This window comes from Ursus maritimus, assembly GCF_017311325.1.
Source record: "Ursus maritimus isolate PB19 chromosome X unlocalized genomic scaffold, ASM1731132v1 scaffold_X1, whole genome shotgun sequence".
In the NCBI taxonomy this organism is placed as follows: Eukaryota; Metazoa; Chordata; class Mammalia; order Carnivora; family Ursidae; genus Ursus; species Ursus maritimus.
This window is the reverse complement of record NW_024423319.1, coordinates 34,376,923-34,389,672: the sequence shown is the minus strand read 5'-3', so window position 1 is coordinate 34,389,672 and position 12,750 is coordinate 34,376,923. Positions and strand designations below refer to the sequence as shown.

The 12,750-nt window shown below is 39.1% G+C and overlaps 2 protein-coding genes across 2 annotated transcripts in view; both read left to right on the top strand.

Moving 5' to 3' along the window:
* Positions 1-12,750, top strand: part of HTR2C (5-hydroxytryptamine receptor 2C) — a 150,352-nt gene that overhangs the window by 33,890 nt on the left and 103,712 nt on the right. The window lies entirely within an intron of this gene.
* LOC121102508 (COUP transcription factor 2-like) lies at positions 11,650-12,717 on the top strand. Its single transcript, XM_040628943.1, has one exon. It carries the CDS (start codon positions 11,879-11,881, stop codon positions 12,671-12,673), a length of 795 nt encoding a protein of 264 aa, XP_040484877.1. The 5' UTR covers positions 11,650-11,878; the 3' UTR covers positions 12,674-12,717.

Below are 12,750 nucleotides of genomic sequence, written 5' to 3'. Positions count from 1 at the left end.
CTCTCTCTCTCTCTCTCTCTCTCTCTCTCTCAAATAAATAAATAAAATCTTTAAAAAAATTTTTAAACAAAGAATCTCAAAAGATACTGCACATGCCATTATATAACACTTGGAGCCCTCCCTCATGTCTTGCCTTTTTTTTTCAAACGTGTTAGGATTACTTGGGAAAAAAAGACAATTTCACAGTACACAAAGGTGATAGTTAATAGGAAGAATAAAAGTACAGAGAGGAAAAATAGTAAGACAACAAAGGTAAATCTCGGCTTACCTTACTTCTTACCTATTGACTTTTTTAATTCATGACTATTAGGTCAGAATCATGGGCTTACAGAAATGACTACATGCTATAAAACAATAACAATAACAAAAATAAGACTGATTATAGTGATAGCTATGATATATATTTGGAACCAGCTATACACCAAACACGTTATTCAAATCTTAGGACTTAATCTAATAAAATGACATAAGGTGGGTGCTATTATTTACTTACACAGATAAGGAAACCTAAGTTCAGGTTGTACAGGGAGGAAGGATGGATCTAACCTCAAATCCTATATACTCTTTCCTGTCCACTTTGCTGTGTCACACAAACAATAGCAGTTTCTCTAATTTAGTATTTCTACTTATATCGTTCATCAAAACCTTAGAACAATCCTTCATTACAGGTGTTATTATCCCTACTTAACAAATCTGGCAGGAAAAAACAATGCGTATGTGTTGGCTTGAAAAAATATACTAAAAAGTAAAAATTATACAAGAGGTTTAAACATTTTTTTCCTTAAAGAAGGACCCAACCCCCTCATATATACCTCATAAAGAATGACATATTTGGAAACAAATTCAAAGTCACTGTTTTTCTGCACAATTTCCTACCACCATCACAATATATTTCTGAATTTTGAAAGACCAACTACTGCTACTCACAGAAAGCTCTTAATAATTTTTTACCTTTGTCAACTAGAGATGATAGAGATATTTTCTACTGTACCATTTAAAGTCCTTTTTTGATTTTTTTATCTTTAAATTTTTTTAAATTAATCAATTAATTTATTTGTCAGAGAGAGTAGAAAGTGAGCACAAGCAGGGGAAGCAGCAGGCAGAGGGAGAAGCCCAATGCAGGACTTGAACCCAGGACCCTGGGAACATGAACTGAGCTGAAGGCAGACACTTAACTGACTGAGCCACCCAGGCAACCCTCTTTGTTGATTTTTTTACTGTTTTTAGGAACTTTTTTAGTGGTGGCTCTGGGGCTTACAATATACATCTTTTTATTTTCATTCTTTTTTAAAAATTAAAATACATTTTATAGACCATAAAATTCACCCCTTTTAAGTATAAAATATGGTGGGTTTTAGTATATTCATGAAGTCAAGCAATCATCATTATCTAATTCCAGAATATTTTCATCACCCCCCAAAAAAACCCATACATATTAGCAGTCACTCCCTATAATGTGCACCTTAACTTAAAATAATCAAGATTTATGGCACTCCTGGGTGGCTCAGTCGGTTAAGCATCTGCCTTGGGCTCAGATAATGATCCCAGGTCCTGGGATCGAGATCCTCATCTAGCTCCCTGCTTGGCGGGAAGCTTGCTTCTCCCTCTCCCCCACTTGTGCTCTCTCTCTAGCTCTCTCTCTCTCTCTCAAATAAATAAAATCTTTAAAAATATTATCAAGATTTATATTAAATTTCAAGTGTATAGAAATTTTGCTCCAGTGTAATTTCCTTCCTTCCTTCCCCCTCCTTTGTGCTATTATTGTCATGCAAATTACATCTTTCTACATTATAACATATCAAAATAGTTTTGCATTATTGTTTCTGTAGTTGTCTTTTAAACCATTTAAGTGTTTTAATACATACAGATTCAAGTTACCATTTAGCCTTTCATTTTAGCTGAAGGATTCCCTTTAGTAGTTATTGTAGGTCAAGTATGCTGATGACGAGTTCTGTTTTTGTTTATCTACAAACGTCTTTACCTCTTTTTCATATTTGAAGGACAGTTTTACCGAATATAGAATTCTCTGTTGACTGTCTTTGAATTACACATGTCATCCCAATGCCTTTTGGCCTTTGTGGTTTCTGATGAGAAGTCAGCTATTAAACTTTTTTGAGTCATCCCATATGTGTCAAGTTATTTATCTCATGCTACATTCATAATTTGCTTCTTGTCTTTCAACTGTTTGACTACGAAGTGTCTTGTAATCCTTCACAAAATGTATCCTAATTGGTGTTCCTTGAGCTTTTTAGGTCAAAATTAATGTTTCCCATCAAACTTGGGAATCAAATTTGGAAAAATTTCAGCCATTGTTTCTTCAAACTTTTTCTGCCTCTTTTTCTTTCTCCTCTCTTTTAAGGACTCAAGTTATGCATATATTTGATAGTGTTCCACAGACTCTGTTCATTTTTCTTTATTTTTTTTCTTTCTGTTCTTCAGACTAGATAATCTCTTTTGACCGATCTTCAGGTTCATTGATTCTGATTCTGCCTGCAGAATTCCTCTGTTAAGCCCATCTAATGGATTTATCATTTCAATTATTGTATTTTTCAACTCTGGAATTTCTATTTGTTTTTACTTTTTAATTTTGGATGAATTTTTATCTCTTAATTGATTTTACCTATTCAGTGAAATATTATCATAGTTTCCTCTAGTTCCTGAAATATAGTCTCCTTTACTTCTTTAAACATATTTTCATAGCTGATTTAAACTCTTTGTCTAATCAATCAAACATCTGAGCCTCCTCCAGGACACGAGAAAGTGACTTTTAGCTCTGTCTATGGGCCATAATTTCCTGTTTCTTTGTATCTTGTATTTTTCTTGTTGAAAACTGGACATTTTAAATAATAGATTGTAACACCTTCAGAGTCAGATCCCTCTACTCTCACTGTTTGTTGTTGACGTTTGGTGGGGTTTTTTTTCCTTACTCCTGCTTGCTTTAGTGACTTTCCTTTTTTTTTTTAAAGATTTTATTTATTCATTTGAGAGAGAGAGAGAGACAGCCAGCGAGAGAGGGAACACAGGCAGGGGGAGTGGGAGAGGAAGAAGCAGGCTCCCAGCGGAGGAGCCTGATGTGGGGCTCGATCCCAGAACGCCGGGATCACGCCCTGAGCCGAAGGCAGACGCTTAACGACTGCGCCACCCAAGCACCCCTTAATGACTTTCCTAAATTAATTCTGTAGATTCTGTATTTCTGCCATGTGTAGCTGCTATTTCCTCTGGTAGCTTTTTCCTTTGATTCTTGTTTTTATTTTTAAGCCTCGCTTCTTAGAAGTTACCCCTGGATCAGCATAGTTTGTAATTAGCCAACAATTGGTTAAAATATTTCATTAACTGCTTTAAGCCAGGTATTGTTCCACCTTTGATTTTTGTGTGAGGTTGCATCTTCAGATTTGGGAGAGTTTACATGTTGGTCTTAGCTTTTACTTCTTATTTGAGCAGGGCAGCAAGGACAGCAAGAGTTGAATTATTGGGGTCCTCTCTGGGCTTTTTTAGGCATGTGCAGGGGCATGCATATGTGCAGCTTTTTAGATTTCCCGGAATACGCTGGAGGTTTTTAAAATCCCTTATATTGGTCTTATTCCTATTACCGAGGTATTCCTTCTAAATTTTTAACCAGGTTTTGTTGTTCCAATGAATTCATAGCCTTAAGAAATTGCAGTGTTACTGAGTCTAACTTACTGCTATTGTTTCAGTAATACCCTATGAATAAGACTTCTTCTGAGGACCTGAACTCAGAGTCATGTCAAATAGCCACAATGCTCTGGGAATAGGGTATTTCAAGAAAACTACTCTAAAGACAGTGCTGTGGGGATGGAGCTTCATATGGAGCCAAAGGCAGATGCTTAACGACTGAGCCTCCCAAGCGCCCCCCTGGTTTCTATTTTCATGTTTGCCACTAACTGTGTAATCTAGATGAAGCCACTTAGCTTTGAGCCTCCTTTCCCTGATTTGTAGAATGAGAAGATTGTCTTAGATTCTCTAAAATTGCTTTTATCTCAAAAACGGGATTATTCTAAGGCCTTTCTTAGGTAGATATGTGCAATAAACAGAGATTGTCTTCAATGACTGAGCCTACCCTCTTTGTTTTCCTTACTCTGAAAATCAGGTATCCAAGAACTTCCTTTTTCCCTCTCCCATCATAACTTGTTTTATGGAAAGCCTCTAAACCAAAATTAAAGACAGATATAGACTATATTAACAAGAAATAAATATTACCCTTTCTTCCCACTCAAACTTCAAAATAAAGCAGGATCACTGTAACAGGTTTTACTTGTTTTTTGTAATAAGAGACAGTTTCATAAGTGAAACTACCACAAAAAAAAAAAAAAAGCTATGAGGGAGTTGAAGCAAAATTGTGTAGTGTGATTGAAAATAGCCATGTATAATTTCTAAAAGTTAAATCCTGGTGTAGTCTTTGTCAAATTGGCGCACGGGCACTTAAATTATCTCAAAATGGAGACAATTTTGTAGTTATCATAGAATCATAGCCTTTTCAACAACAAAGGTTATGTTTGTCAATGTGCTCTTGGGATACTAATCTGATCTTTCAGAGATCACTTATGCTGAATATTATAGGTGCATTCCAAAAATTGCAATTACATATTCACGTGTGTTTTTTAGCCAAATCAGATAACTGAAACCACAGAATTCATCCAGGGACTGGAATTAAACATTTTCCTTTATTAACTGACTAAGTAAATCAAATAATTGCCCAAATGTCTTTCACTTTGTACATTTAATTTTATAGCTATCATATTTGATTTCTGTATCCCTTCTAAAATATATATCTAAATGAAATTAAAGCCTTTATTTTATCCAGAAGCTGCTGCATCCCACTTAACCCTGGGCTCAAATTCCTCTATCTCTAACACTTTAAGAAGCTCTTATGGGGGGCACCTGGGTAGCGCAGTCATTAAGCGTCTGCCTTTGGCTCAGGGCGTGATCCCGGCATTCTGGGATCAAGCCCCACATCGGGCTCCTCCGCTGGGAGCCTGCTTCTTCCTCTCCCACTCCCCCTGCTTGTGTTCCCTCTCTCGCTGGCTGTCTCTCTGCCACATAAATAAGTAAAATCTTAAAAAAAATAAAATAAAATAAGCTCTTATGGGCCCAGCAACAACCAGTTAGCCACCAGGATGGAGAGTTCTAACAATGATCAAAGAAAACAAAGGTCATAATTAAACTATTATAACTCAGGTGCCAAACCACAATGAATATAAAACACATTGATTATCTGCTCTTTTTCAGCACTGAAAAGACAAAACACAGTGGGATATACAAATGTGTTAATCCCAATCTCTGCCTACAAGAGTTTATAATATAATTATATGTACACATGTGTGTTTGTATGTGTTGGTGGGAAGCAGAAATTTGTATAAAGAGATAATGAACAATGTGGGGTTATGTGCTAATGATGCAATAATGTATTGAACACAATACATAGTTCAGAAGTTCAGTAGAGGGACACGTCTCCATGATCAGCTGGTAAGAAAAGGGTTCACAATGGCAGCATTTAAATGACTATCATAAAGCAGATAGCATTTTCCCAGCTACTAAATTGCTTCATAAATAGTCCTTTTCATACTTTCTTTTTTTTTTAAGATTTTATTTATTTATTCGACAGAGATAGAGACAGCCAGCAAGAGAGGGAACACAAGCAGGGGGAGTGGGAGAGGGAGAAGCAGGCTCCCAGCGGAGGAGCCTGATGTGGGGCTTGATCCCATAATGCCGGCATCACACCCTGAGCCGAAGGCAGACGCTCAACCGCTGTGCCACCCAGGCACCCCCATACTTTCTAAATATACTCAAAGGCAACTCAACTTTGAGGAAAAATAGAGAAACTCAGTTTAATTATACATATACTTTCAGGATTGCATCCTTTTACTAATAGTTTAATAAAAATACAACAGCTTCTATCTCTGTAACTTTGAGAGATATATTTTTATCACATTTCTATCTAATACTTGTGGAGGACAAATAGATATATTTTAAAATGTCATGACAAATACTATGAAGCAGAACATGATGGCAAAGACGTTATGATAAAAACTTACTAAGATATTGATAAAAATTTTACCTCAATTACTATCTGCCATGTTAAAAATGGCATTAAAACATAAATAAAATGACCGTGAATAAAATGAGCATACATGTACAACTGCCCTTACAAGGGCTTCTGCTAGTCCCTATAATTAAAAAGTGTTAAGATTAGGCACTATATTGGGGTACCTGGGTGGCTCAGTTGGTTAAGCGACTGCCTTCGACTCAAGTCATGATCCCAGGGTCCTGGGTTCAAGCCCCGCATTGGCCTCTTTGCTCAGCCAGAAGCCTGTTTCTCCCTCTGCCTCTGCCACTCCCCGTACTTGTGCTCTCCAGCTCTCTCTCTGTCAAATAAATAAAAATAAATCTTTAAAAAAAAAAGATTAGGTACTATAAAGTTAAATTATCTCCATATTTTTTCTGAAAATTTTCTTGATTGCCCTTCTCAGCATTCATACTTCATTTACTTCTAGTCCAGTTAACTTTATGTTCATGTCTTAAAACATGCCTCATTCTGAATAGTTCATAAGGTCTAAGGGGAAATGGCCTTGGAAGACACCGTCTAGGATCATGTATCAATATTTCAGGTCACCAAATATTTATTGAAAGTTCACTCTGTATCAGGCCTCATACTTGGCATTAGGAATATAGAGGTGAATAAACAGGGCCCTAGCCCCCAAGGAACTTACTCGCTTTTAAAAAAATACTTGAATAATTTAAATGTTACTAGTCTAACATTTTCTAATTATTGTCACTAGGTAAAATTACTAATTTTCAGCATCAGCCTTGAATAATTTCTGGAGAAATTCAAAATCAGCAATGACTAAATTCAGTGACTCTGACTAAGGGTAACTAATGGAGAGCTGAGATATCTATTTCTAATTAAAATCCTTGGGACAAATAATGGTTTTGTAACATCCCTTAGGAAAATAAGATGAAATGTAGAAATGTATAAAGCCTATGTTTACGTGACAACAAATGTTTGGCAGCAAATAACGTACTGCATCATTTCTGGGTAGTACTGTTGATGTAAGAATTAGTATCACTCCTTTTCCAAAGAGGCTTTTTAGTAATGCTAGTGGAATGTATTGGAGGTGCCATGTCAGTCCATCTATCAATGCATACGTCAATAAGCATGAAATACCACTAAATCCCAGTGATATTTTTTGAGGTGTTATAGTGCTGTAGAATGTGGGCTTTGGTATCAGATGAACATGGATTTAAATCTTTACATTACCATCTTCTCACCTTGAGCAAATCACTTTTTATTTCTAAATAACAATTTATTCATCTAAAAAACAGAAATAAATATCTAACTGATGTGGCATTGAGGGTTTGAGGTCATGTGTAAAGAATATCTGGCACTTAGTATGTGTGGGATATCTTAATATTATTAATAAAATTACTCTTAGGAATTTATTTCATGCAATACGTACCCTCCTTAATACCCAAACAATGACCCATGGAACACTACATCAAAAACTAATCATGTACTGTATGGTGACTAACATAATTTTTAAAAAAGGAACTTATTTCAGTAGAATGTTATTTTGAAAGCCCTAAATAAAAGTGATCAGGAAAATTATATTTAAGTTCACATGTCAGAAACTTCTGACAATGTGTCCCAAATGAAGGAGAGTTTAGTAAAATGAGATCAAAGAACAGGAAAAAAAAGAATACAATATCTCATAAGTCAACTTACAAATAGTCAGCTTCTAGCCTTGTGAATAATATTTGATTAGTGTTTTTATATGCCATATATATACTTTTTAAAAAAGATTTTATTTATTTATTTGACAGAGAGAGACAGCCAGCGAGAGAGGGAACACAATCAGGGGGAGTGGGAGAGGAAGAAGCAGGTTCCCAGTGGAGGAGCCTGATGTGGGGCTCGATCCCAGAACTCTGGGATCACGCCCTGAGCCAAAGGCAGACGCTTAACTACTGCACCACTCAGGCGCCCCAATATGCCATATATATACTTTTGTTGCCATTTCCATGCTTTAAAAAAGTTTGTGTCTGTCATTACGAAAACAGAGCTACCTAGATGAAGTGTCCTATATGAGAGGTAGTAACTGGCACTTTGGGACCTAGATGGAGAAGTGTGCTGTGTAGAAAGGAATCTTTGCTATCCCAGGTCAGAGATGGAAAACTTTAAGCTCCAGGAAAATACTCCAGTTCTCATCCTGATTCTCTTTCTTTACTATCTTTTTGGACTTTGCATAAAAAAAGAAACAGAGAATAAAATATATATAGGGCCAAATGAGAAAAGAGAATAGTAAAAGTTTTGTGTATAAATCTTACATCCTCAGTGATGGACAGACCAACCTCCCTGGGATTCCGTTTCAGAAGACATTTGGCAAAAGATCAAATTGCCTCTTGTTGCAGCCTCATTTTTCAGTTGTCTGCATAGGGCTTTAAGGTAATAAAGGGTGCCTAGACCTGAATCCAGTTCAGTTCAGTGGATAACTTACAAGGACAGAGGAAACATATAGTAAAGGTGTGTTATTTTGGGTCAAAGACTGTAGTTGATATCTTAAATATTTAACTCAATCATACACAGTGTTTCAATTTATCCTCGAAGAACCTTGTAAAGTAGAGAAAACAGGTAATTTTCTTGAGTTTTCAGAAGGGAAACTAAATTCCAAAGTGGATATACACAGAGCAGAGAGCAGATACTAAAACAAGTCTTTTTCCTCCCTTCCCTACACTCATTAGAACCATAGAATATTTTTTCTTCTGTGCCCTGTAGATTGGAAGCAGGTTAAGCACCTGTTAACAGGATTGATGTTTTACACATAAAATCCCTAATATAGCTTCTTATCCTAAGTAAGAATCTTTTAAACTCAAGCAGGATAACGGCTGCTCATGGACAGTGGGGCCCTGAGCTCATTCAGATTCACATTACCACTACTCTGGAAGGCCACTGGGGGAATGGTTAGAGCCAAAGGCTAGCAGGTATTTCAAATAACTCTACACTTTAATGAAAATCTCTCTAGTTCTAAGCCTGGTTTCCCTTTGTTAGATGTCAACTTTTTGTAAGGGAATTGGAGGCATGAGGTACAGGACAGAATTTTATAGGTTTACTCAGCAATGAGTTCTGTTTTCTGAAATATGACAGATGAGGCTTTTTGGAACAACACCACCAAAAAAGCATAATCGATGTGTGTGTGTGTGTGTGTGTGTGTGTGTGTGTGTATGTGTGTGTATGTGTGTGTGTACACATATCAAAGAACTGACAAGATAGTAAGGAATTATGAAGGCAAAATTCTAGTCAAGGTTGGAACCCAGATATAGGGTCAGGATTGAAGCACCTTTTGCCCTACAGATACTGGCTAAATAGGGGAGTTTGAAAGTATGCAGACAGGAACACAAACAGATCATCCTCAATTTAAGTTGGCAGCCTACAGAACTGTAAACCCTGATGGGAGAGTAAACACTCTCACCCCTATGGTTTGTAAGGAAAAGTGCCTTGGAGCTGCCTTGGAGAGGGAAACTGTTTTTGATCATTTTGAACCACAAGCCAGAACACACAGTGATTTGCAGTGGTCAGAAAAGTTGAAGCTATAAATTTCTTGAGAAGAGTCTTGGAATATAGTGCCCAATGCATCAATTAAAAAAACAGTGCAAACAATGCAATTGACAAAAAGATAAAATTGAAGAAGTACTTCACAAAAGAAATCCAAATGAGTTTGAGTACCTTTACATACGCAGTGTTCAAACTTATTAGTAATCGGAAATTAAAACAACAGCTAAATACCAATAAATAGTCACTAGATCATCAGAAATTAAAGTGTGATAATACTTGCGTTGGCAAACATGTGGAACAACAGAAACTCATACACTGTGGTGGGAATGAATGTAAACTGATACAACTATTGAAAAATAATACAGCATTATATAGCAATATTAGAAAAGTGTGTGCCCTATAATCCAGAACTTTCAATGTTGAGTATACATCCAGAGAATGGCTTACAATTAAGCACCGGCATATGTGTAAAAGAATAATTTGTAGCAGTATTGCTTGTAATTACCCCAAACTGGAAGCAATTAAATTATAAAAGAAACAGTAAAATGGATACTGAAATTGCTGCCTTTAGTAATAAAATCCAATATCATACAGATAAGAAAGCTAAGGCACAGAAAGATACAATGGTTTACCCAAAATCACACATATTTTAAGTGACAGAAGTGAGATTTGCCTCCAAGCCACCAAACCCTAAAGTCTTTAGGTATTATATGGCACTTCTTCTCATAAATTTGTTCTATAGGAAATGGATGACACTAGGTTAAATTACATGAAATTGACCTTTTTGTAAGGCAAAAGAATTGAATACTAGCAAATTCATATGGTTCAACCTCACAGTTCTCTTAAGTTCTGAACCTAGTTGGTCTGAAATCACCTTACACAGTGTAGCATCCTATTTCTCCCTAGTTTTCTCACTCAAAATGACTTTCTATACTGTCTTTTATTGGTGAAAAAAGTTTCCTCTGCTCTTTTCCTCTAAAAGCCATCATTGCTAAAGAGCCTTGGTTACTTTTTTAATATCGTTTTCATTTTATTAAGTGACTGTGGCAAAAAAAACAACAAAAAAACAACAAAACAAAAAACAAAACAAAAACAACAAAAACAAAACAGTCTGATTATTTCAGGGAATGGAAATGATGAAAGCAATTACAACTGTCGACATCGGCCAAGATGTCTTTGGCATGCATTTGTACTAGTCACCCATTTCTGGGCAACAGAGTGTTCCCAAATTTAAAAACCCATAAGAATCTTTTTCTGGAAGAGTGAACCAGAGAGGGAGGGAGAAAGTGAAAGCAAGTGAGATCTCTGGAGATTTTTTTTTTTTTTTTTTTTTTTTTGTTGCCTCCTATTTCTGTCTCTAAGCCAGACAATCCACTTGCAGTTCTCCCTACCCTCCCTCTCTCTCCATATTCGGCTCCACTCCCTCACCCCTGGCACCTACCCCTCCCTTCGTGGTAGGAAGCCCCCCAAACCAACAATGCCGATCGATCGGAGGGAAACAAATAAAACAAATACACTGGTTCAGACAAGCAGTTGATAAAACTTTGCAAAAAAGAAACAAAAAAGGAGAAACTAACCAACCTCAACCAACCAGCCCCCGAGCCACCCGGGGGCGCCCTCCTACATCCTGTCGCACAGACACACACGAAAGGAAGTGCGACGGAGCCAGAGATCAGGAGCCACCGTCGTCCACAGCCAGGGGAGCAGGAAATGCCGACGCCGGCCCCCACAGATATGGAAACGGTAGTCAACACCAGGAGCGACCCCCAGGATGAGATGCCCAGCTTTCAGGACAGCCAGGTCTTCCAGGTACTGCCCGAGCCAGGCCCGCCGCCCAGTGCCCAGTACCTGCCACAGACGCCCCGCCAACGGGGCCCAGTCAGCACGCTGGCAGAAATGGCGGCTGTCGGCCAGGGCAGCCTTAGTGGCTCCAGTGGTGACAAGCAACAGCAGTCCCCGCAACCACAGCCGCAGCCGCAGCCACCGCCACAGCCACCGCAGCCGCAGACGCCGCCGCAGCCACCACAGCCGCCTCCTCAGGCGCAGCCGCCTCCTCAGGCGCAGCCGCCACCACAGCTGCCGCTGCCGCCGCCGCAGCAGCAACAGCAGCACATCAATTGCGTGGTGTGCGGAGACAAGTCAAGCGGCAAGCACTACGGCCAGTTCACGTGCGAGGGCTGCAAGAGCTTCTTCAAGCGCAGTCTGGGGAAGAGCCTGAACTTCAAATGTCATGCCAACCAAGACTGCCGCATTGACCTGCACCACCGCAAACACTGTCAGTACTGCCGCTTCAAAAAGTGCATCGACGTGGGTATGAAAAGAGCCGCAGTGTACAAGAACAGGATACCGCCCGCCCAGCCAACCCATGGGCAGTTAGTGCTGAGCAACGGGGAATCCCTCAACTTGCACTCTAACCTGTCTGGATATGTTTCTCTGCTGCTCGGCGCCGAGCCCTATACCCTGTTCGGGTCAGGCAGCCAGCGCATGCAGCCCAACGAACTCTTGACCCTCGAGAAGGTTGGCGAACAGGCTGCCCGGCTGCTCTTCAGCGCCGTTGAATGGGCCCGGAACATCCCCTTCTTCCCTGACCTGTCCATCAATGACCAAGTGGCTCTGCTTCGCCTCACCTGGTGTGACCTGTTCATGCTCAACTGGGCACAGTGCTCCATGCCCCTCCATGTCATCCCGTTCCTGGCTGCCACCAGCTTACACATGTCACCAGCATCCTCCAACGAGGTGGCCATCTTTATGGACCACCTACAGATTTTCCAAGAGCAAATGGGGAAGTTCAAAGCTCTGCACGTCGACCCCTCCGAATACAGCTGCCTCAAAGCCATTGCCCTGTTCACTTCAGATGCCGTTGGTCTCTCTAATGTAGTCAATGTGGAAAGCTTTCAGGAAAGGTCCCAGTGTGCTTTGGAGCAATACGTTAGGAGACAGTACTCCACCCAACCAATGCGATTTGGAAAGCTTTTGCTTCGCCTCCCTTCCCTCCGCGCAGTCTCCTCCTCAGTGATAGAGCAATTATTTTTCACCCATTTGGTAGGTAAAACCTCCATCAAAGCCCTCATTCAGGATATGCTACTGTCAGACAACAGTGGTAACTAGCCGTATATGGCAATTCAAAAAATAAATCAAAATAAGAAGGGGGACTGAAACAGAGAGAGAGAAAAGGCGAGAGACTG